Here is a 26,665-nt window from a genome sequence, read left to right on the forward strand (position 1 = left end):
TGGAAAAAATGTTGCTACCATTGATTTCGATTGCTACTATTAAGTTAGATTTGAAAAAAAAACCTTGATATTGATTCTAGAGGAGCAGATATGCAAATAATTTAATGTGTTTAGATGTAAGATTTTTATTTTTATGGTCAGAAAATGTTTTATTTGAGACATTATTCAACTTCAACATCTGACACAATTAAATGTTTTACTGATGATTACCTTAATCAGTTGGTCTAACTTACGCATTTATTCGTACTTCATAACTTTTCTTTTAAAATGCCGTACGTCAATGCTAATATATGTCCAGGGGGGCTACTTCAGTGTGAATTATTAAAAAAAAAAGTTTGAAAAAATAGTGAATGTAGTTATTCGTTTGTAGGTCAGTTAGCAGCATTCAGACTAAGAAGAAATTAACGTAGTTTAAGAAGATACTAACAATAAATGTAGGAATATTGATATCTTTCAAATTTGGTCTATTACATTATTACAAAATATTACATGAAATGATCCAAAATGTTTTTAATCCTATAATTAGTTGTATGGCACAGAGAAGTGTTTTGAACTAAGTATTTAAGGGAGACAAAAACAATTTCATTAGTTTAACAAAATTATAAACGATATAATCAGCTTTTTAAAATCTTCAGTGACAGCAAAGTTTGAGTAGAAAGGTCGAAGTTAATCAAACATTCACCATTAAAACTTTGAGATATTAAAAGCATAACAGTTATCTCATTTCATAAGGCACTGTAATAGAGAATTTGCTGACATGCCTTTAATTTGTTCGAATTTAATTATTTTTTTTATCAAACGTTCAATGAAATAGAAAATGAAGAATCGCATTTATAATTGTGCAGAAGATGTAATTTTTACAGATCTGTGAAGAGGCGTACAATCATCCCTACTTTTAGCATTTATATCAGCGCCTTTTGCAATTAAAAGCTCTGAAATTTTTTTGCTACCAGCGAAAAATAGAGGTGTTGCACCATCACAATTTTTAGCTTCAACATCAGCACCTTCTTTTATTAAAAGCTCGACAACCTTATAATTTCCCTTTATAACAGCGTCGTGGAGAGGTGTATAGCCAACGTTATTTTTGGCATTTATATCAGCGCCTTTTTCAATTAAGAGCTCTGAAATTTTTTTGCTACTAGCTAAAAATAGAGGTGTTACATCATAAGAATTTTTAGCTTCAACATCAGCACCTTCTTTTATTAAAAGCTCGACAACCTCATATTTTCCCTTTATAACAGCGGCGTGGAGAGGTGTATAGCCAACGTTATTTTTGGCATTTATATCAGCGCCTTTTGCAATTAAAAGCTTTGCAATTTTTCTGCTACCGGCAACAGACAGGGGTGTTGCCCCTCTAAAATCTCTAGCTTCAACATCAGCACCTTCTTTTATTAGAAGCTTGACAACCTCATCCTTGTTAAATATAACAGCGTAGTGCAGAGGTGTTAAACTTTTGCTACTTTTAGCATTTATATCAGCGTTTTTCGCAATTAAAAGCTTTGCATTTTTTTTGCTTCCAGCTACAAACAGAGGTGTTACATCATAAGAATTATTAGCTTCAACATCAGCACCTTCTTTTATTAAAAGCTCGACAACCTCATATTTTTCATTCATAACAGCGGTGTGCAGAGGTGTATAACCTCGGCTACTTCCAGCATTCATATTAGCACCGTTTTTTATTAAAATTTCAACAACTTCATACTTATCGCGATTAACGGCGTAGTGCAAAGGTGTTTCTCCATGCACACTTTTAGCCTCAATATCGGCTCCTCGTTTTATTAAAAGTTTAGTAACTTTTTCATCTGCCGCATAATGAAGAGGAGTACATCCATCTTTATCAACAACGTTGATCAAATTTATTTTACTTTCTATGAGAGTCTCTAAAATCTTTACTAAACCTTTTTTTGCTGCCCCGTGTAATAAAGTCTCTTTTGGTTTCTCAGCATCGTAAGTTTCAAGGCTTTTTATTGCTTCATGCATGTCACAAGCATTCGCACCTTTTCTTAGGAGTAATTCACCGGTTTCCCAATGACCGTCTTTATCTGCATATCTTAAAGGACTCCAACCAAGTAGCTGATCCTTAGCATCTACTCTAAATTCGTGATTCAACAAAGTCTGAACCAAATAAAAATTTCCAAATGCAGCAGCTAAGTGCAGTGCTGTTCTTCCTACTTTATCTTTAGCATCAATTAAATATCTGACACTGTCTGAGTTATTTAATAAATTTTCTACTTTGTCTTCCTCATTGTTCAAAACTGCAATATGCGCATCACAGTTCTCTCTCTCGTCTGCTACCATGTAATCGAAGAAAATGTCGATTAAGTGAAATTTATGTCCATAAATATTCTCGCAAAAAATTTTCTTTATATTTTCTTTTTCTATGTTGTTTGCAAAAAAAAGTGCTGCAAAATATTCAGAAAAACTGTAGTGGATGAAAATTGGCTTTTCATCGACAATATGACTAATGAAACCCCAGTTTTCGTCGCCTTCTTGTACCTCTTTCTTATAATCCTTCATTTCTGTCAGCTCTTCTTCATCAAGAAACTTCTTTAAATCTTTTTTCATAAAAAGTGCACTTAAAGCTAGAAGCGAATATTTTTTTATAAAGGAAGCGAAGTGTATTTTATATAAGGACCATGGTTTTGTTAAGTCTAATATCTTTTTGTCTGTAAGATCCCTCCTGAATTTGCTGACAACAAAAGCTTTATAGAGGCTAGTGAGATGTAATTGTTTTGAAAAAGTTGATTTTGTTTTTTTGGACAGTTGATGAGAGGTGTGGAATTCTTCTTGAAAAGCTTCAACCAGCATTTTGATATGTAATGGTATTCCTGTAAATTCATTATTTTCATCAGAAACGGGTTGCAAAACACTGTCAAGTAATTTGTTGGCGTAATACTCAAAGTTTTCTGTGATACTATGTCCTAAAATGTTACGCAAATACTTTCGAATAAACATCACCTGATCATCTCTAGACAGCGACTTCAGACTATAGGATAGTACTTTTAGTGTAACCTCTAGTTCATTTTTCATGTGTGGGCGTGTAGTTATCCAGAGGTGGTTCTCAGTATTTGAATCTTGTAAAGTTTTTAACAGTTCAATAATATTCCCCTTGTAGTCAGGAACTATTTCATCAAATCCATCAAGAAAAAAAGCAACTTTACCTGCATTCAATCCATGCCTAAATAATTCTCCTTCCAGGTGTGTCTTTAGACCAGCTATGTCCACAATAAATTTAAAAATTTGGTCCTTATCATTATCAAAGTCTACATTTGCTAACTTTCCTGTATAGTCATTTAAATTAATTCTCATAACCCATAGGGAAGAATTTATAATTTTCATTTTTCGTGCTATTTTTGTCAGTACTGTGGATTTACCCGCGCCAGATACTGAACTTATAATAACTACACGTCCATCTATATCACTGCATGCAGAGGAGCAATACTCTTCAAGAAATGCTTTTTCACCTCGAGTTTTATGCCAGAGATATCGATCATCTATTTCTCTTACCCAATGAATATTTCTATTTTCATATTCAGTACAAAGTTTCTCAAACTCTTTACCTGTTTCAGAAATCAACAGTATGTCTTGATCTTGTTTAAGTATCGAAGTTTCAATTTGATCGTCATAAGTAACATGGATTTTAGATTCCTTTTGAATATACTTTCCATCTTTACACTGATAAAAATGTCGCTCAATGTAGTAATTCTCAATATCACCTAAATCAGGAAGTCTTTTACCTATCACTATCATTTCATTGTTGATAAGTTTAGATAATGTTTCTTCATCTACCAGATGCTTTGTTTTATCTGTTATCAAACTACCTAATTCTGTAAATAATCCTTGAAAGAAAATGGTTTTCTTCAAAAGTCGCTTTTGAGAATCATTTGTTAAATCAACAAATGTAACTCCCGAATCGTCCGTCATTTTACAATAAAAATGTAAATTAACTTCTAAATAGTATTCTAAGTCGTTACTCCTTTGAGTAATTAAAATAAACTTAAGCATGAGTTTATCTTCTAAAACGCTGAATAATTTCCTAAAATAATTAATCAGTAATTCTTTATCATTTATCCAGGATTCTTCGTCACTTTCAATTACGAATAAGACCGTCACTTTCGTATTCAATTGTTTTACGAAATCATAAATCGGGAAAAACTGTTGCAAGTTTAAAAACATCTTCATGCTGAGATAAATGATATTAAGAGTTTTATAGTTAGTGCTTGACTCATTTAGAAATTTGTGAATTTTTTTCATTTCTATTACTGGGTGAACCCTACACATCAGTTGTAAAAATTGACAATTTTCACTTTTTAGAAAATCATCGAGAAGATCCATAGTTGCCTGCTTTAGTTCAATATACTCAATAGACTGAAGATAATGGAGAGCCTGTTTTTGGTAAGCATCATTAAAAACACAAAAACTATTTAACTTGGCGTTTACTGCCATGTGTATGCTTGGAGAAATAAGTAAAATGTTTTTGACGCACATAATCACCTTCTGCAGTATGTCTTCTGAACTGCACTTGATAACCCCTCGTCCTTTTCCCTCTTTTATCTCAAAATCAAGTATTTTTTCGACTTTATCTTTATTTATTACTCCCTCTGTTTTGTGATGAAGAGAAGTGAATAAGTCATCAATCAGAGAAAACATCGAAAAGTTCTTCAATATACCATATCCTTTCAGAAAATCAAATTCCGCCTGTGTAAAAATATTAGCACTACATTCTCCTTCCTCCACATTTTGTAATTGATAACGAATAGTACAATAATCGTCACCATCTGCCGGTGGATTATAATCATTAGCACAATTTGCTAAGTTATGAAAATGTTCATATTCATTACATTCACTATTAAATAATTTTTCGATAATTCTTGTACCTAATCCACCTTTCACAAGTGGCCAATCTCTTATCTTCATTATTCTTCCGCTTGAACTGCCTTTCCCAGAAAATAAAGCATCTCTAATTTTTTTCATTTTGTGAGTTTCTTTAGTATATTGTAATAGATTCCATCTTTTCCTTATTTCTGGTAAGCCTTCAATGAAAACCCGATATAAATTACCGACATTAATATGTGAGTGTAGTGTATTGACCAAATTTGGTGCGGATAGGTAAATTGTTACGTCCAACAAATCTGCTAAATTAACTTTATCGCCAGCATGTACGTCGAAGTCATCTTCCATTTTCAGCAACATGTCTTTGCAGCCAGGACTATCAAAAACTACTGTATGAGTGTGGTAGCCTTCTTTTTGGCTTTTAACAAAAAAAGAAGAACCCTTTTCTTCACAGAATTTAGTAGTAAGATATTGAGTTGAAAAAGCAGTTATCTGTGCTAACCAACCACCCAAAGAATGCCCAGTAATAGAAAGACTCAAATTCACTGATTGCTTTTTATTGAGTTTGTCCAATTGGGTCACGATGAGGTTTGAAAAACTAGCAGCAGAACTCATTTGAGAAGTGTACTTGTTCGATAAAACACCTTCATAATCGGTCCATATATCCTTTAGGTCTTTTGTTCCTTTGTGGGCAATAACAACTTGCTGGTCATTGGGATTCCAATATGCAGCGCCAAAATAATTATCACTAGAGTTCTTTGCTGTTGTCAGCAGAACCCAACCTTGATCCAGAGGATCTGGACAAATTTTCGATTCTACAGAAACTCTACATGCAAGTTCTGCTAAAAATGAATCACTTGGATATGCACAACGCCCTTCTAAGGGAACAGTTCTCTTTATATCCGATTCAATTATTGAAATAAAATTTTTGTTTAAAATTTCCGGATCAAGTACTTTTAGTTTTTTGGGAAAAGGAATTGCCATCTCCAGTATTGGACAAGATAAATCTACAAAAAGTGCAAAAGGATTTTTCTAAGAAGTGCTAATGGAATTGATACTTCCTTTCTCTATCTAACACCTCAGAAACGTTCAGTGTAACTTCGTCTTGTTTACCTATTATGTAAAAAAAAGATATAATTGTTTTAAATACTAATTGTAAACTAAAAAAACAATCTGCAAAGTACATTTCAAAAGACAAATTTGTATTAGTTTTGCCATGTTTACGGTATGGGATAAAATTGGTGCACCACTCATTTAGCAATAATATTCTGTGATGACAGCACACTCGCACAGTAAAGTTTCACCTTGTTGGAGACTGACGACAGATTAATTTGAATTAAAAACTGCACAGACACTCCCAACGAAATCTAAATACTTTTAACGATTAAAACGGCATTGTAAAAAATACAAGGCACAACATATGTATGTAACATAATGAACATAATATGAGTGATACTCTGTAAAAACTGTGATGTTACATCTTTCCGAATATGATGCTAAGCAACCCAAAACATTAAGTGAAGAAACACTTTATTTCAGGTTAACACCAGTTCGAGCTACAATTTAAAGAGTGTCAGTTAAATCTAAACACCAATAATGAGGTTGCATCAACTCTCGCTCCTTCACACCATACGACAATTATTTTCACCTCCTAATGCATCGACGCTGACGCGCTTTGAATATCGCCAGTAACATTTGCAATCAAGAAAGAGTCAGAAGGAATTTGTTGAAAAATTTGCTGCGCTGTTTCACATCAACAGAAATAAAGGTTTCCCTTTAAAACATGAATATATGTTTTCAGTTGTTGCATGAAGATAGTAATGTTTTAATTTTTAAATCATTGTGAACACTTTGAGATGATTTTTTCATGTATAATTCATATCCGCTTCTTTTCTGTTTAGTCTAATTTGAATTCGTCTATAAATTCATCTGTTCTATATATTTGTCTGTACATTCGTCTGTAAATTCGCCTATATACGCGTATGTATGATTAACAAACTTATTTTATTTTACGAATTAGTTTGTACATGCCTTCTAAGTTAATAATTCTTACTCTTAGATTACATCATAGAAATAACTTTACTGACTTTTATGTGTATTTTATCTTACAGTTATAAATATTAATGCTACTGAATACAAAAATTGGCGTCGGCTATTTCACACAAAAAAGTGTAAAAGAATATGCTCGTGCTTTACTACACCAGGAACTATTCTTGGTTTGTGTAGTGAAACACTATTTTGGTGTTAATTAGTTGCTATCATTTTTTGTGTTAAGCTTTTACACTGCATAAACAGCATAGCATTTAAAGTGACAGGGTTGTTTCTAATCATTCTAATTTGCAGAAGGTTGATGCCAACAAAACGTAAACTAAATAAATGATTATGATTATGTCTAAGCTAAACACAAATGCAAATTCTAACCCATAATGTAATGTAACTTGTTACGAGGTTGATGAGAACTCCATTCTTTTGTGTGGGCACACCAAAAAAGTGTAAATAAAGATAGTAAAATGGTTAGTCACGTCATTAAATTGGTGTATTTGATTTCAGTTGTTTATCTTCGATTGGCGCAGTTGTCATCAGGCAGAATGTTTCAGGGTATATTACCTTAACCCTATTTAGAGGATTATTTATTTATTTTTAAAATATCTCCCGATTGTTTTGTGTTATATCAACAACCAAATTATAGTACTTCAGGAAATATATTTAATTTTTCTAAATTTTACGTTTATATTTATATTTTAGGGGTTGGGAAATACACTTCTAAAGGAAGCATTTACAGTAACTAAGAAAATTAAATTTATTGGTCAATGTTTGCCATAAAAAATGAGAAGCATGTTTCAATGTACAATCTCCGTACATGTAGCAATTCTTTGGTCCCTGTCTTTACGTGCTACAATTCTTATATCGTCTAATCTATCGTCAAATGTGCTAATTCTATTCAATCAAATGAACAATCATTGACAGGACAAAATCCTTACTGAATTGGTATTCGACATGTAATAATATAATAGTATAATAATAGTTTTATTTAAGCAATATGAATAAAAAATTTGACAATTTAATACCAAGCAAAAAGAAGTCTAAAGACAAGTATGTTAGCAAAAACGGCCCTTCAGCAGGGGACCAAGATGCTGGAACCTTTCTGTTGTCTGTGGTAAAATCAAAAACTGACAGTGTCCTGAAGTACAATATACAATATAATAGCACAATATAATGCCATTAATACAGGATGTAATAAAATACATCAAACATTCCAAGATTGAAATAAAAATTAAAATCCTGCGAAACCCAAGTCAAAATTCCGCTAAAAAAACTAAGACTGACAAGTCTACCTATAAAAAATACTAAGAGTAAGTTACAGTTAGAAAAACGAAAATAATATAAGTGATAAAATTCTTAGAACATTAAAGTAAAATTAAGTAATTAATTTTTTTTTTGTCGTATACTTGTTTAGGCAGTGGGGGTGCGATTGTTCCTGTTTCTCAGTGGCGCCATCTATGGCCAGGAATTCGAATTCTGCCACGCCATTCACACAACCCGTTCATAGGGCAGGTCACATTCACACACAAAGGAGAAAGGACATAGAACACAGAGAGAGAAAGAAACATCCATGACTTGCCCGGGATTCGAACCCAGGATCTTTCAGATGCAAGGACAGTTCCCTGCCCCCCCACACAGAACGGTAGGCAGCAATTACAGTTAGGAGTAGTAATAATAACAGAAAGGCTCCAGCATGTTGGCAAGGCGGTGTGTCTCTTGATGAAAAGCTGTTTTTGCTTACATTCTTATTTTTTTGCTTGTATTTATACTCACATGTTTATATATATATATATATTGCTTAATCAAGACAATTTTGGTTTTAGCTGTTTTTTAGCACTTTTTCAATTAGGATTGACAAATCTGTCTACGTATGAAAAATACAAAGAGTAAGTTACAGTTAGAGGAACCAGAATAATGTAAATGATCAAATTCTTAGTACATTAAAGTGAAATTAAGTAATTACAGTTAGGAGTAGTAATAATAACAGAAAGACTCCAGCATGTTGGCAAGGCTGTGTGACTCCTGATGAAAAGCTGTTTTTGCTAACATTCTTATTATTTTGCTTATATTTAAACTCTCGTGTTTTTATATATATTGCTTAATCAAGACAATTTTGGTTTTAGCTGCTTTTTAGCACTTTTTCAATTAGGATAGACAAGTCTGTCTACGTATGAAAAATACAAAGAGTAAGTTAGAGTTAGAGGAACCAAAATAATGTTAATGATCAAATTCTTAGTACATTAAAGTAAAATTAAGTAATTACAGTTAGGAGTAGTAATAATAACAGAAAGACTCCAATATGTTGGCAAGGCGGTGTGTTTCTTGATGAAAAGCTGTTTTTGCTAACATTCTTATTTTTTTGCTTATATTTAAACTCTCATGTTTATGTATATATATATTGCTTAATCAAGACAATTTCGGTTTTAGCTGGTTTTTAGCACTTTTTCAATTAGGATTGACAAGTCTGTCTACGTATGAAAAATACAAAGAGTAAGTTACAGTTAGAGGAACCAGAATAATGTAAATGATCAAATTCTTAGTACATTAAAGTAAAATTAAGTAATTACAGTTAGGAGTAGTAATAATAACAGAAAGACTCCAGCATGTTGGCAAGGCTGTGTGACTCCTGATGAAAAGCTGTTTTTGCTAACACTCTTATTATTTTGCTTATATTTAAACTCTCATGTTTTTATATATATTGCTTAATCAAGACAATTTTGGTTTTAGCTGCTTTTTAGCACTTTTTCAATTAGGATTGACAAGTCTGTCTACGTATGAAAAATACAAAGAGTAAGTTAGAGTTAGAGGAACCAAAATAATGTAAATGACTAAATTCTTAGTACATTAAAGTAAAATTAAGTAATTACAGTTAGGAGTAGTAATAATAACAGAAAGACTCCAGCATGTTGGCAAGGCGGTGTGTCTCCTGATGAAAAGCTGTTTTTGCTATCATTCTTATTTTTTTGCTTGTATTTATACTCTCATGTTTATATATATATTGCTTAATCAAGACAATTTTGGTTTTAGCTGGTTTTCAGCACTTTTTCAATTAGGATTGACAAGTCTGTCTACGTATGAAAAATACAAAGAGTAAGTTACAGTTAGAGGAACCAAAATAATGTAAATGATCAAATTCTTAGTACATTAAAGTAAAGTTAAGTAATTACAGTTAGGAGTAGTAGTAATAACAGAAAGACTCCAGCATGTTGACAAGGTGGTGTGTCTCCTGATGAAAAGCTGTTTTTGCTAACATTTTTATATTTTTGGTTATATTTAAACACTCATGGTTTTATATATATTGCTTAATCAAGACAATTTTGGTTTTAGCTGCTTTTTAGCACTTTTTCAATTAGGATTGACAAGTCTGTCTGCGTATGAAAAATACAAAGAGTAAAATACAGTTAGAGGAACCAAAATAATGTAAATGATCAAATTCTAAGTACATTAAAGTAAAATTAAGTAATTACAGTTAGGAGTAGTAATAATAATAGAAAGACTCCAGCATGTTGGCAAGGCGGTGTGTCTCCTGATGAAAAGCTGTTTTTGCTAACACTCTTATTATTTTGCTTATATTTAAACTGTCATGTTTATATATATATTGCTTAATTATGAAAAATACGTATGAAAGATACAAAGAGTAAGTTACAGTAAGAAGGACCAAAATAATGTAAATGATCAAATTCTTAAGACATTCAAGTAAAATTAAGTAATTACATATGATATATGATATGATATATGATATGATATATGATATGATATATGATATGAAATATGATATGATACATGATATGATATATGATATGATATATGATATGATATATGATATGATATATGATATGATATATGATATGATATATGATATGATATATGATATGATATATGATATGATATATGATATGATATATGATATGATATGTGATATGATATGTGATATGATATATGATATGATATATGATATGATATATGATATGATATATGATATGATATATGATATATGATATATGATATATGATATGATATGATATATGATATGATATATGATGTTACAATGGGAATGCCGATTTCCAATGCTATTTTGTCCTTCTAACAGGTGTATTTTGTACGATTATGTGCGAGGGAAGAAATCTTCTCGAGGTCCACGAAGGAGTTGAATTGTTGAAATTCTTTTTTTCTCTTATTATTAACAAAAATAAGAAGTGTCTTGGCCAATTGGTAATTTCAAGTTCTTCAGAGAAAAACTAGTGGGAAGTCCCTAGTTATAATTTTATTCAAAACAGTTTATTGAAAGTCTTAGTAAATTAACAATAAATCAGCTAATCAATAAATGAATCAGAATGAAATAAATAAATGAGATCAATATAAAATTAATCAAATCAGTTAATATATCGTTTGAATATTTGACTAATAAATGATTCAGAAAATCAGCGAGTCAATGAATGCGAAAGAATTGCTGAAATATTAAATCAGGAAATTATAAAAATTTAAAGAGAACATTAATTAGTAAATGTATAGGTGAATTGATATGTAAGCAAATAAATAAACCAGTGAGTTAAAGCTGATTTATGTATGCAAAAATGTAATAATAGCATATAAAAATCTAAAAAAATAAATATATAATACAAGCAAATAATTTTATAACTTTCAGTAGAAAATTAAATCTAATTTTAATTTATTTTAAAAACGTTTTAATTCAGTTACATAATATAAAGAAGAATCAAATAACGCTTAAAAAAAACGATTATCTTGATTTTCTAAATTCCAAAATATATACTGTTAGAATCATAAATTTTAAATTCTACCGTCTACATTTCAAAAAGATATTATAAATCTATACTTTACCAAGAAGACCCGTTTTAGAAGGATAATCCTTTAACGGTAAATTATAGATATAAAATCGTACTTGCGATACTTAAAAGAAACAAGACTGCTTAAAAGAAACAAAATAACACTCTATCTTTACCTGACAAAAATAACACAGGAAATGAAATCAATTAATGGAACGATGAAAACTTGATGAGTAATCTAACTGATATAAATGACAATACCTGATAAGCGAAACGAAACATGCAATGCAAGGAAAGAACCAGAAGTGTTAAGAGACAAACAAAATGAATTTTTATAAGCATATAGACTTTGAAGCTAGGAAGACAAACGTGACTCAATTTTTATCAACATCGAAGCAGTTATAAAACTAAAAGTTCGTTTAAAATTGCAATAGATTAAATATAGCGTTTTGTGGAGAATTGTCAGTTTTTTTTTCATTTAAATTTATTTCCTAATAAAATAGTTTTGATTAGATACGTCAAGTATCAGAAACCCTTACAGACCAGCAGAGGGTGCTGCAAATCATTACAACATCTGATGATTATTTTTCATACATGTTTTCCTTTTCTTCTTAAAAAAGAAACGAACAAATGGGAGTAAATTGCTAAGACTTCTTTTTTAAGACATCTCTAAATTTGTTTATAATAAAATTTGAAAAGCTAATTTAAAAAACACCACAAACAACAAAAATTTAAGAATTTCTTTTATGTTATACTTGATTACCAGCTTATTCCCATCTATTTAGTATTATCTGCATAAAATTCTACTTAAGTTTAAACAACAAAAAGTTTTTATGTACAATTTTTAAGGACCTCATATTTTCTAATTTTGCTACATGTATGTTATATCAATATCAAATTAATAAATTACACTGGAAAACCTTTTTATGAGATTTTTAACAGATTTTTTTCTTGTCGTTGATATGAAATTTGCAATCAGATTCTCTCTCCTAGCTAGAGTTCTTTTTAACGGCATTTTCAGTCAATTTTTTGTCAAAATTTGAGAGTTTAAAAACGTTATATGTAACACGGGATGGCATAAATGTTGCGACAAACTTCCAGGCACGAGTAAGGACACATGACCACGATTGAAATTACATTGAAATCCATGCTCAGAAATGTCGTCATACGCCGCTAAGGGTCCCACCCTATTATGAACTGTTTCTTTGTGTATTTCTGAACACTTTTTAGTAGGAAAGCGTCCGTAGCTGCGCATGACAACGTTTCTGGGCATGCCTTCTTATGTAATAATCATCCAGATGATGTTCCCTAAATCCCCTAGAAATTGGCCGCAACATCCACGTGATCTTCTGTTACGTTTTTAAAGTTGAAAATTTCAACAAAAAATAAAGTAAAAAAGTCATTTCAAGAAAAATCTCCAGCTTTAGGTGCAAAACTAATCTCAGAATCTCCACATCCAAATTCGGCAAGGCCAACTGTTTGTATAAATGCAACACAATTTTCCCTCAATGCTATCTGTCTTTGCACCTGGTATAGTAAATAATACTTATTTTTGGCATGGAAAAACTGTATTTACAATTTTATAAAACCAAAAATAAAATTAAAACCAAAACCAACCAAAAATAAAATTGCAATTTTAATTAAACCTTTCTAAAAGAAAACTGCGACAAAACCAGTTGAATAACTTTAATAAGAAATAAATTGTGTTGAGGAAAAGTAAATTTTATGCTGGATTTTGTAATTAAATTAGTTATACTACTATATAATTTTGCATTGCTTTAACTACTAACAATGCTTCAATTACTTTTTAGTGATATTTAAATACTTCTAATGTTTCATTTACTTACAATGTTATTTAATTACTTACTATATTATTCAATTGCTTATAATGCTTTAAATCCTTACAGTGTCAACAATTAGTTACACTGCTTGAATTATTTTCAGAGTTATTCAATTGCATACATCATTCAATTACTTACAATGCTTCATTTACTTACAATATTATACAATTACTTACAATGTTATTCGATTACTTTGTATTACAGTGTTACTCAATTAATGACAATGCTTATTATGATAAATTAGTATATTTTAAAAGTGTGATTGGACAGTATAAACTACTTAGTGATTAAAAAACTGATTTTTATGCCGAAGGTTGCAATATTCTTTATACATAACATATTTTTAGATATAACATCTTTCTCCGCTTTTCACTACTCATTCCGTCAGCCTGTTTTGCTTTCATGTTTCATAATTTATGATTGTCAACCAATTTCATTTTAAACCATTATTTATTATTATTAAAAATTATAAATTATATTTTTTCGAGTGAAGGGCTTAACCCTTAGTCGTAGATAAGACACTGGTGTCCGTTTTATACATTTTTTCTGACTCTCAAATTAAAAGCAAATATATATTTCGATATTTTTTAATTATAGAAAAAGCAATCAAATTAGTACTAAAAAAGATGTTAGATTATCGGATTAAATTTGTATTAAAATATTTAAAAAAAACTAGTTTGAAAAATAAAACTTTTATTTGTTTTAATAAAATGTATGTGTAATTGCATCACAACAGAATAAAGTTTGTTCAGATAAGACAACTGAAATCTGGATTTCACAAAATATTTTAACAGACATTACAGTTTTTTTAATATATGTGTTTTTAGTAACATATTATTTAATATATGTGTATGCTTCATAATCAATCAAAGTTTGATCACATTAAATAATTGAAATCTGGAATTTTGCAAAATATTTTAACAATCATTAAAATTTTTTTGATACGTGTGTCTTTAGTAGCATTGCATCACAATCAATCGAAGTTTGTTCAGATTAAATAACTGAAATCAGGATTTTCACAAAATATATTAACAGCCAATATATTACGTGTTTTCTATTTTCCCGTAATTTACACGCGAATACAAAATATTTTACCACATTTAAAAAACTCGTCTATGTCCGTATTCTTCCTTTTGGGAACTTGGTTTATGTGACAAGAAGTCCACGCAAAGCTGTGCACTCATAGCGATATCATAAAGTAAATAAAGTAATGAAGAGAATATTTGTTACATAATAAAAAGAAAAATTAGGTCGTCAATCTCGTATTCTAATTCAAGGTTGAATGTGAAAGTAGACAGGGAGGAAATTTTCTTATCAAACAGGAAGTAACGTGAATATTCTCAGACGAGTCTCCTTTGACGATTCTTTGAAAGTATAGTTATAGGTTTCAAGAAAATGGTCTCAAATAAAAATTATGCATGTTTAAAAGCTTCATTAAATGAAAATCAAGTTGATTATATTTTGGATTAACATTTTGGATTGTACACGGTAAGTAATTATCATCTTCATTTAATTTATGGGAAGATTGATTCCGTTTTGATTACTTAATGTTAAACAGCTGAAAGAGTCATGAAGTTGATTTTTTTTTTATCTCTTTATCAAAAAGAAAAGACAAGCACATTGCATTTTTAAGTTGTTCTCCAACTAGGAATTTTATTTAATATTAACTAATTAATTAACTCCTTAGCAACTAATAAATAATATTTAACTAATTATTAACTAATTAAGTAGTTTTCGAAAATTAAAAATTTATTGTTATTGTCTAAAACCGTTAATAGATGTTTTAAAATTTGGTGTAAATACGTTTTTTTTGTGTTTTTTTTTTTTTTTTGGAAAATCATTTTGCATGCATTTTAAGAACTATCTGAATATATTATTTGTGTATTTCTCTTATTTTAATATTTAAAAATATATTATCAATTTTGAAAGCTATCATATATTTTGTTGTATAAATTTTGAGTTTTACACTTAAGTAATACATATAAATTATTATTTAAGTAAGCTTATTTTATAATTATGATATTATTTGTTCCGAGTTTTTGACTTTATTTACTTTCCCATATCATGTGATTTATGTTATGGATTACTTGTCAAAATAATTCAGTAAAACTTTCTTTTAAGGGTAAATATTAGAAAATTTGTGTTAGTTTGAATTTTCATTTACATAAAATTGCCATGATACTTGAGATGTTGTATTTTGCATTCTGTTGAGTATAAAAAACATATTTTGTATTTTATTTTAAACTTCACTGTGTTTGTTGCTTACAACTTGATACATATTTTGTCATGAGCAAAAGGGAGTTTAAGTTAAGGAACATGCACATAAAAATTTTATGAACTTCTTATATTTAAATCATTTTTAAAATATCTATCAACAGTCAGAATAACTTTTCTATATGTATTAAAATATGGGATACATTTTATATTTTCGAAAATATTGTACCTAAGATCCTAAGGTTCTTAATATATAGTTATTAAAATAAAATTCTATTGAATACATGTTATGAATACATGTTTTTTTATTACCCTATTAAAAATGAGGTGTAAAAGTCTTCATTCCAAGCTGTTTTATTTTCAAGTTAATATATAGCTATAAATAAAATGAAATTGTATTGAATACATGGTTACACCTCTTTTTTATTACCCTATTAAAAATGAGGAGCAAAAGTTTTTCATTCAAAACTATTTTATTTTCAACTTAATATATAGTTATAAATAAAATAAAATTGTATTGAATACATGTTTACACCTCGTTTTTATCATCCTATTAAAAATGAGGAGTGAAAGTTTCTCTTTCAAAGCTATTTTATTTTCAACTTAATATATAGCTATGAATAAAATAAAATTGTATTGAATAAATGTTTATTCCTTTTTTTTATTATCCTATTAAAAATAAGGAGTAAAAGTTTTTCATTCAAAACTATTTTATTTTCAACTTAGTATACAGCTATAAATAAAATAAAATTCTATTGAATGCATGTTTATTCCTCTTTTTTTATTATCCTATTAAAAATGAGGAGTAAAAGTTTTTCTTTCAAAACTATTTTCAACTTAATATATAGTTATAAATAAAATAAAAGTGTATTGAATACATGTTTATACCTCTTTTCTTATTACCTATTAAAAATAAGGAGTAAAAGTTTTTCATTCAAAACTATTTTATTTTCAACTTAATATGCAGCTATAAATAAAATAAAATTGTATTGAATACATGTTTATATCTCTTTTTTATTACCCTATTAAAAATGAGGAGTAGAAGTTTTTTATTCAAAACAATTTTATTTTCAACTTAATATATAGTTATAAATAATATTAAATTGTATTGAATACATGTTTATGCCTCTTTTTTTTATTACCCTTTTAAAAAGAGGTGCAAAAGGTTTTCTTTTAATACTATTTTATTTTAAACTACAGTGCAATCTCTGGCGAGAGACTACTCTCTGTTCTACAGTAAAGGGTCGTTAATGGAGATTGGTCGTTCCTAGTGTTTACTTTCATTCATTTCAAAATGATATCGAAGATACATATGATTTTTTGCGATCACTTTAATTTTAGCCAGTGTCATTATCTTGGTGCGGAAATTCCACTTATGTTTGTATTGAATACATGGTTACACCTCTTTTTTATTACCCTATTAAAAATGAGGAGCAAAAGTTTTTCATTCAAAACTATTTTATTTTCAACTTAATATATAGTTATAAATAAAATAAAATTGTATTGAATACATGTTTACACCTCGTTTTTATCATCCTATTAAAAATGAGGAGTGAAAGTTTCTCTTTCAAAGCTATTTTATTTTCAACTTAATATATAGCTATGAATAAAATAAAATTGTATTGAATAAATGTTTATTCCTTTTTTTTTATTATCCTATTAAAAATAAGGAGTAAAAGTTTTTCATTCAAAACTATTTTATTTTCAACTTAGTATACAGCTATAAATAAAATAAAATTCTATTGAATGCATGTTTATTCCTCTTTTTTTATTATCCTATTAAAAATGAGGAGTAAAAGTTTTTCTTTCAAAACTATTTTCAACTTAATATATAGTTATAAATAAAATAAAAGTGTATTGAATACATGTTTATACCTCTTTTCTTATTACCTATTAAAAATAAGGAGTAAAAGTTTTTCATTCAAAACTATTTTATTTTCAACTTAATATGCAGCTATAAATAAAATAAAATTGTATTGAATACATGTTTATATCTCTTTTTTATTACCCTATTAAAAATGAGGAGTAGAAGGAAAAAAGGATTAATGAATAAAATTTAGTATCAATAAAAAAGACCTTTAATTATGTGTGAAACAAATTTAATAATCATGAATTATAGAATTTAAATAAATAAACAATTATGTTTTTATAGTTTGCATTCAATTTTACATCATAAAAATTTTTTTGCTTTAAAATGAAAAGCTGTTTCTTTGTTTCAGATGCTTAGTTTTTTCAAAAATGATTTTTTTTAAAATTTAGGTTTTAACTCTAAAAACAAATATTCGTCTTTAGTGCTCTCTGACTTTTGTCACTTTCTTTCAAAACTACAGTCGAACTCGTTTATAACGAGCTCGGATTTAACGAGAACTCGGATTTACCGAGGGAAACGAGAATATTTGGTTGGATGAATGTTAAGTCTATGGAACAGAAGTCGCTTTTAACGAGCAAGACCCGGTTTTAGCGAGCAATATTTTTCTGTCTTGCAATCTTTTTTTCAAAATGATATGAAATGCGCGCGAAATAAAAAAAAACCGCGAACTGAAACTTCAAAGTAAGCTAACAGACTATTATTTTAAATATGTAGATTAATGAAAAAAATAAATGTTTTGGTAAGAATCTTTTCCTTTATTTTTCTTTCCGTTTATTGCTTCTTTCCTTTAAGACTGTAGCGCAACTAGAAATTTTTTGCTGGTTGGGGGGGGGGGATAGTTGTCATTAAATTAAGAAAAGTATTTAATTAAATTAATTAAAGTAAGTAAGTATTAAATTTTATGTAAACTCAATAATTTGACCCCCCCCCTCCTCTTCTGGTTGCACGCCTGCCTTAAGGACCCGTTTATTACGAGCACTCGGATTTAACGAGTACATGTTACGGTCCCTTTGTGCTCGTTATAAACGAGTTCGACTGTATTATTATATGTGAGATACAAATATTTTGAATACATTTGAATCTACTTATTTATTTTGTTATTATTTTTTCGTGTTTCCATATTTGACCTCTTCCTCATTTTGTGCAGAGGTTTGCACTGTCGCTGGAGGAGATTTTGATGGTCTCTGCAAAAGTTTTCTTAAATACAAAGTCTATGGAAAAAAAATCCGGGCCTCAAAAAAGCGGTTGCAAATAAAGAAGGTCAACTTTCCTGGTGGTTTCACTGTATATGTATAATTCTAAATAAAATAAAATTGCATTGAATACATGTTCGCACCTTTAGTTCAATAAATGCAATTGTTACTACTATAAATGAAAAAACGTTTTTCCAGAAGGAGATACAGTGGAAAATAAAAAAAAAAATTATCACCGAGAATTGAAGGAACTAACTATGAACCGGAAGTAACTAATCTTTAGAACTAGCTTATCTTAATGGTTTAAAGAGTGGACTGCAAATATGCTAATTATTTAAAGCTAAATTAAGTTACAAAAACAGAAACAAATACCTACTTTTTCTGTAAATACATGACTTTTTTTCTGCGGATTCGGATTTTTGATATTAATTATTCTTTTGACTCGCCTTTAGTTTATTGGAGGAAAAAACAAAAACATATGATGAATAATTTATTATATTTTCATTTTCATGAAAAGAAGTATGATTTTTCAAAAGTAAAACCTATAAAAGTCTTTACAGTAATCAAAAAAGGCGCAAACAATAAGATGTTGGTTACCAAACAATTTATTCCTTGACATTCAAGACTGACATGACTAAACACCAATTTTTTACAATCTCTTACATAACACAAATTGAAATTTTATTCTACTGTTAAAATAGATTCTAAATTATTGTATTAACATTTTTAATACAGAACTTTCATGCTTTGATTTTTTACAAATTATTTCTTTTTAGACATTCTACAAATATAAAAATGCCTCTTCTATCAATTAAATTCCCTGGTTTTAATTTGGGCTTCTTTCTTTTTTTATTTATAAATATGATAATGTAATGTTAAAAAAAATGCGATGTTATAAAAAAAAGTGAATCAAAATTTTACAAAAAAAAGTTAAACCGAAACAATAAGCATTCTATGTCATTTAACATCATATTTATTTTCAAAGAATTAATTATAACTCTTTGACTATAAATGTCATTACGTCACATCCAGCTTTTAACTTAGACAAAAATTAATTGTTGTAACAAGTATTGTCATTATTAGACTCTGAATTTAAATGACAAGTTCCAGTTTCGAAAATTTGCAGACTCTATTTCCTTGCAACTCGAAACTACAACTCATGCATCAAATCCCCAAAAACAAAAGACTGTTATAACAAATATTGCCATTGGCAGATTCTGAATTTATATTATATCTTTCTGTTAGGCCAATTTAAAAATTTAATTTATACTCAGATTTCATTATCACACACTCTATGTTAGCAATAAATATTTAACATTTTCAAATCAATTTGATTAATAAAATATTATTAAAAGTAAACACAAGAGATAGACTTTACAACATTGTCTTCATATTATTTTAATACTAATACAAAAATAATACAAACTTAGCTGCTTAATGTACACCAGTAGCATAATATAGAAGTTTATTATGTAATATAAGTAGATTATTATTTATTTATTTAATGCAGGAAAGCCTAACCAAACTTACGCAACATTCCTACGAGATACATTGGAGTATTTGGATTTTAATTTACAAAAACAGTTTAATTATACTATAAATACATTATAATTAGACTTTATAACCTGAGGAGACATCGTGGTAAAATTATTGAATATTTTATTGTATATACCAAGTGCGACTTAAAGGTTAAATAAAAATATGTTTATGCGTTGAACATCAGAACAAAGTTTTTTTATCATCACTTAATAGGTCGAAATCATGTACAAATTATAAAGAAGTAATTACATCTGATTTAAACATTTGTTTAACGTCCTTCTAAAGGAGTTTTAAGACTACGACATCTTAAAAACCACTACTTGAAAAGTTTTAAGTTTAATTTATTTTCTACCATTTGAGCTTGATTTCCTACTTATTAATATGATTTTAAAACTTTTTCTTTTGAACCTAAATGTATCGTAGTCAGATTGACAAAGAAATAGGCATTTTTTTCAGTTCGTAGATAACTCGCTCTATAAATGATTTTAAAATGAACTACTTTCTGGTGACATTGTTTCTCCGATTCCTGATAAACAACTTCAAATTCTTACAGATAGTAAAAGATTACTATGATATACATCTTTTAAACGAGTTTCAGCATTTTTATTTAAAAATTAGCAAGTTCCTGATAAGCTGTAGAGCAGCATAATGATAGGAACTGTATTTAAGGTTAACAAGCAATTTCATTCTCTAAAACTTTAATATAGTGTTTGATGTTTCAAAGGTAGCCTTGTTTACGAAAAACTTTTGAGTAATTCAGCAATTTCTTTATGCTCAAATTTATCAGCATACCTTGAGGGAGTCCAATCAAATATGTCTCTTGCATCGGCACTGAATCCACTATCCAATAGAAGCTTCACGATATTCAGGTACCCATATGCTGCAGCTAAGTGGTGCGCCGTTCGTTCGACTTTATCTCTAGTATTACTAAAATTTTTTCTCTACGCATCCCTCTAATAGCTGTAATACTTTATTTCTGTCATTGTTTAAAACTGCAATGTGTACTTTACATTCATTTTCATACCTAAAAGCTCTCCAGCACAACAGCGAATTCTGAAGATTATCACAGGCTGTGCAGATTATTTTTAATCTCAGATAAGTACAAAATAATGAGAAAAAAATAATTAAGACTTCTTTTTTAAAAAAATTAATTTCTAAGCAATTTTATCAAAACTAGAAATAATGAAATTGGGAGAATTCTGCACAGAACAAAAAGTGAAGACTTTATATCTGTTAGTTGATTACAGACTGAATAAGATTTATTTCACCTGATTCTAGTGTCATTGTTCGTTCAATATAAGTTTAGGTTATATAAAGTTTTTACAGTAATAATCTATGGTTGACTGAAATGGAGTCACAGACAAATTTGGATTTATGAAGATAGTGCTGAAGACTTACTCCATTGAGTTAAGTTCTGCTACTTTGCCAAATAACTTCTTGACTCTTCCCTGGATAAGTTTTCGGAGGGAATAGTTGGAATATGCTGGAGGAATGAGAAAATTACTTAAGCTATCAGGAGCTATGACGTAATCGAATGTTGCCGACTTTCGAAAGCTAAATAAAATTAAACAGGTGTCAACAGGACAAAATTAAAAGTGCCATGATTATACAGATTAGGTTTGAAATTAGGAAAATTTTCCTAGTACAGTGAATTAAAGTTTTTGTTCTTAGCAAATTATTGTCAAGGTTTTTCTAAACGCATCATTGTTGCATAATTTAACCTGATAATTCTCTGCATTCAGAGATTCAAAGAGCTTAAAGGTTACTAGCTTTTCTACCGATTCCTCTCTTAACTCAGAGATATGTTCCAAAATGTGTAATTTGCGTTAACATCTGCGCCTCTTGAAGTTAAAAACTCGACTAACTCCTTATTTCTTCTGATAGCAGAGGAAAGAGGTGTTCCACCATCTTTAATTTTTGTTACGATATCAACTTTCTGTGATACTAGAAGGTCGACTATCTGCTTATTTTCTGCAATAGCCACGAACAGAGCTGTTTTTCCAAATCTGTCTTTGGCGTTTACGTCAGCACCTAATGAAATCAAAAGTTCGATTACCAATTTATTAGCAAAGAACAGAGGTGTTCTACCATCTCTATTTTTAGCCTCTATGTCAGAACCGTGCGATATTAAAAGCTTGGAAATCTTCATGCTTATCTTAACAGCTTCGTGCAAAAATGTGTTCTCAAAGTAATCTTTTACTTTAATATCTGTTCCTTTTGCTATTAGCATCTCAACTATTTCAACTCTTTTAGCTGAGAATAGAGGTGTTCTACCATCCTCATCTTTAGCTTCAATATCAGCACCGTGTGATAACAAAACTTCTACAATCTCCTTTTTTTCTGAAACAGCTTCGTGTAGAGGTGTTTTCCCAGATTTACATTGAGCGTTAACATCAGTACCTTGTGCAATTAGAACTGTAACTATCTCATTGCTTCTTTTAACAGCTATATGTAAAGGTGCAGAGCCATATTTACATCTAGCGTTAACATCAGCACCTTGTGCAATTAAAAATTCAACCACCTCCTTGCTATTAGCTGAGAACAGGGGTGTTTTATTTATGAAGCCTTTAGCTTCGATATTAGCTCCGTGTGATATTAAAACATCGACAATCTCCTTACTTTTCTGAACAGCTTTGTGTAACGGTGTATCTCCTAAGCTGTTTCTAGCGTTAACATTAGCACCTCGCGAAATTAAAAATTCAACTATCTCTTTAGTTTCAGCAAAGAATATTGGCGTTTCACCGTTGTATTTTCTTTTTGCTTCTATATCAGCGCCATGTGATAATAAAATCTCGACAATGTCTTTACTTTTCGTAACAGCTTCATGCAGAAGAGTATTTCCTAATTTATTTGTACCGTTAATGTTTGCACTTTGGGAAATTAGATACTCAACTACATCCTTACTCTTAGCTGAGAACAAAGGTGTTTCATCCCACGAGCCTTTAACTTCAATGTCTGCACCGCTTTTTATTAAGAGCTCAGCAATAGCCTTATTTGCAGCATAATGAAGAGGAGTTTGTTTCCTATAATCGAATGCATTTATTAAATGTTTCTTCCTATTTATGAGAGTATTTAGAACATTTAATAGCCCTTTTTCTGCTGCACTGTGAAACAAAGTTTTCGTTGGGGCTTCAGCACTATAACTATCAAGTCGTTTCATTGCTTCATACATGTCATCAGCATTTGCACCATTTGTTAATAGTATTTCAACAGTATCCCAATGACCACCTTTATCAGCATATCTTAGAGGCCTCCAACCAAGAAACTGGTCTTCAACCTCGACAGTAAAATTATGATCCAGCAAAGTCAATGTCATATCAAAGTATCCATAAGCCGCAGTTAAGTGAATTGCTGTTCTTCCTACTGTATCTATAGCATTAACAAAGTCTGCAACTTTGTTTGAGTCTGATAATAATTGTTTAACTTTTTCTTCATCATTGTTTAAAACAGCAATGTGCACCTCATTGTTATCTCCATCACAAGCTACCATGTAATCGAAGAAAGTATTGGTTAGATCATGTTCTTTTCCATAAATATGATCACAAAAATATTTTTTTATTTTGTCTCGTTCTATATTTTTGGAGAAAAACAGTGCGGCAAAATATTCAGAGAAACTGTAATGAATGAAAATTGGCTTTGAAATGGCAGTGTGACTAATGAAGCCAGAGTTTTCTTTTCCTTCAACTACTTGTTCCTTATAAATTTTGATTTCTCTCAACTCCTTTTCGTCAAGAAACTGAATTAAATCATTTTCCCAGAAAAGTGCACTTAAAGCTAATAACGAATATTTCTTCATGAAAGAGGAGTAAAGTGTTTCATACTCTGAACCTGATTTCGTTAGATCCAATATCTGCTTTTCTGAAAGATGTCTTTTGTACTTGTTTTCTACAAAGGTTTCATATAGGCTCATTAGATTTAACTTTTTTGAAAAAATTGAATCCCTTTGGGTTAGATGCGTAAGAGAGATTTTAAATTCTTCTTGAAATGCGTCTGCCAGCATTTTTGTTTGCAATGGCACTCCTGTAAACTTTCTATTCTTATCAGAAACAGGTTGCAACACACAGTCAAGTAATCTGCTGGCATAAGCCTCAATTTTCTCTCTATAGGTTTTTCCTAGAAACTTACACAAATATCTTTCAATAAGCATCACCTGATCTTTTCTAGATAGGGGCCTTAGGTTATACGATAGTACACTTAATATGTCTTCTAATTCATGTTTCATGTGTGGACGAGTAGTTATCCAGAGTTTCTCTACTTTTGAATGCTTCAACGCTTTTAGCAGTTCAGCAATCTTTTCCTTGTATCTAGGAACAATCTCATCAAATCCATCAAACAATAAAGCAATTTTACCCGAAGTATGCAGTCTGTGCTTAAATAATTCTTTTTCCAGAGATGTGTTCAGACCAGCTATGTCAACCATAAATTTAAGCATTCCTTCATTTTTATCACTGAATGTTGCATTAGCTAGTTTTTCCGTATAATCATTCAAATTAATTCTTACAACCCACAAGGAACTATCAAGTTTTTTCATCTTAAGTGCCAGTTTAGTCAAAACTGTGGATTTACCTGCCCCTGATACTGCATTTATAATTGCAATATTTCCTGCTACTTCACCTTCAGAAACTTTGTCTCGGTCTATATACTCACGCAAACTTGATAGATTTCCGCGGGATTTCTGCCACATATATACTCTTTCCACTTCTTTCAACCAATGAATATTATGATTTTCAAATTCACTGCACAATTTATTAAAACTTTCACCTGTTTCAGAAATAAGCACGATATCTTGATCTTGTTTCAGCTCAGATGTTTTAATTTTATCATTATATGTAATATAAATTCCGAATTCCGTTTCGATTTCTTTTTTAATAAATGAATGATGATTAAAAGTTCGATCAATGTAGTAACTCTCAACATCACCTATATCAGAAAGTGCTTTACCAATCTCTATCGTGTCATAGCTGATGAGTTTAGACAACGTTCCCTCATCAACTAGAGGTTTTAATTCGTTTGTTATTAATGTACCTAATTGAACCTTTTCACTTTGAAAAATGATTTCTTTCTTTAAAAGTTGTGTCTGTGTATCATCTGTTAAATCTTCAAATTTAATTTTTGAGTGATCTTCCTTTTCACAATAAAAAATAGTATCATCTTCTAAATAATACTCTAAATCAATTCTCTTTTGAGAAACCAAAATAAACTTAAAGTTTGGTTTGCTTTTCAAAGCAGGGCAATTCCGTGAAAAGGGGGAAAATCATTGGAAAATTCAGATAAGAATAATGTTATTATTTTGGATGTTTTCTGAAATAGAAAGGTTTGAAGTTTGATAATTTATCATAATTGTTTTTGAGAATTTAGTTTTTTAGTATTGGCAACCCATTGAACATCGGCATTTGCTTGTTCTGATTTGGGTAAAGAACATGGTCAGATTTTGAAAATCAGTAAATTAACATTATTTCCATTTCAAAATGTTCCAAAGAATAAATATTGTTTATTACACTTAATAGAAATATTGTGCAGTGTAAAAATAAGTTTTTGTTGTTATATTCACTTAATTATATAAATTTCAAATAAACATTATTGCATGTAACGTAAGTTACCAAAAACTAGGAAAAGTTTTTATGTGTAAAAAAGATCAAGTGATACAAAAGTGAGAATAATATTTTTTCTTTCTTAGAGGCTAACACTAAATAAGCAGCAATAGTTTTCTTTTCAAATATTACTTATTTATTGTTTTGTGCACTATTCAATATGTGTAACGTAAGTTACTGACATGCATGTAATGTAAGTTACCAATGTGAAATGAGTCGATTTCTCTTGAAAATTGGCATATAAACTAAATAAGATGTATCTAGTTACAATACCAAAGTTTAAATGAATTATCTACTGCCTTAAGATATTAATTTTAATGAAAATCTTTGCATTAAGTTATTAATTTGGGTGTTGGCATTCATATGTTTTTAAAATTGGAGAAATCTCACGACAAGCACCAGTTAAGGATTTAGTTATAATTAGAGATGCTAATTGTATCAAAAAGAAAGTACAAAACACGGCATCTTCTTCATTCAGTTCGAGAAGTGCACCAAATGTTTATGGAAGAAAATCCAGAATGCAAAATTGGAAAAACTAAATTCTTTGAGCTCCGTCCAAAGCATGTCTTACTTAGTAGCAAACTTCCAAGAAATGTTTGTCTTCGTAAGTATTATGTAAAGTTCGGATTGACTAAGGAAGCCTTCAGCAAATTTCATAATGTTCCCTCTTTGGAAATTTCTTAGAAATTTATTTAATGTTTAGAAAAAATTGATGAGTGCGAGTCTCTAGAACAGATGAGTGGAGTGCCTAGTCTAT

The 26,665-nt window shown here is 29.6% G+C and overlaps 2 protein-coding genes across 2 annotated transcripts in view; one reads left to right on the forward strand and one right to left on the reverse strand.

Moving 5' to 3' along the window:
* Positions 1–707: 707 nt before the first annotated feature.
* Positions 708–26,665, reverse strand: part of LOC107446223 (uncharacterized) — a 29,770-nt gene continuing 3,812 nt past the window's right edge. The window contains exons 3-4 of the mRNA XM_087162248.1: positions 22,110–25,442; positions 708–5,865 (exon numbers count right to left, since the gene is read on the reverse strand). Coding sequence (XP_087018374.1) covers positions 832–5,865; positions 22,110–25,442 — 8,367 coding nt within the window. The 3' untranslated portion in view covers positions 708–831. The remainder of the gene's footprint in view (positions 5,866–22,109; positions 25,443–26,665) is intronic.
* LOC147811853 (uncharacterized) overlaps positions 14,822–26,665 on the forward strand; it is a 59,550-nt gene continuing 47,706 nt past the window's right edge. The window contains exon 1 of the mRNA XM_087162249.1: positions 14,822–14,989. The gene's annotated coding sequence lies outside the window, so the exon portion shown is untranslated. The remainder of the gene's footprint in view (positions 14,990–26,665) is intronic.

Source organism: Parasteatoda tepidariorum, chromosome 4 (assembly GCF_982258835.1).
Source record: "Parasteatoda tepidariorum strain Cologne lab strain chromosome 4, Ptep-v5.0, whole genome shotgun sequence".
NCBI lineage: Eukaryota > Metazoa > Arthropoda > Arachnida > Araneae > Theridiidae > Parasteatoda > Parasteatoda tepidariorum.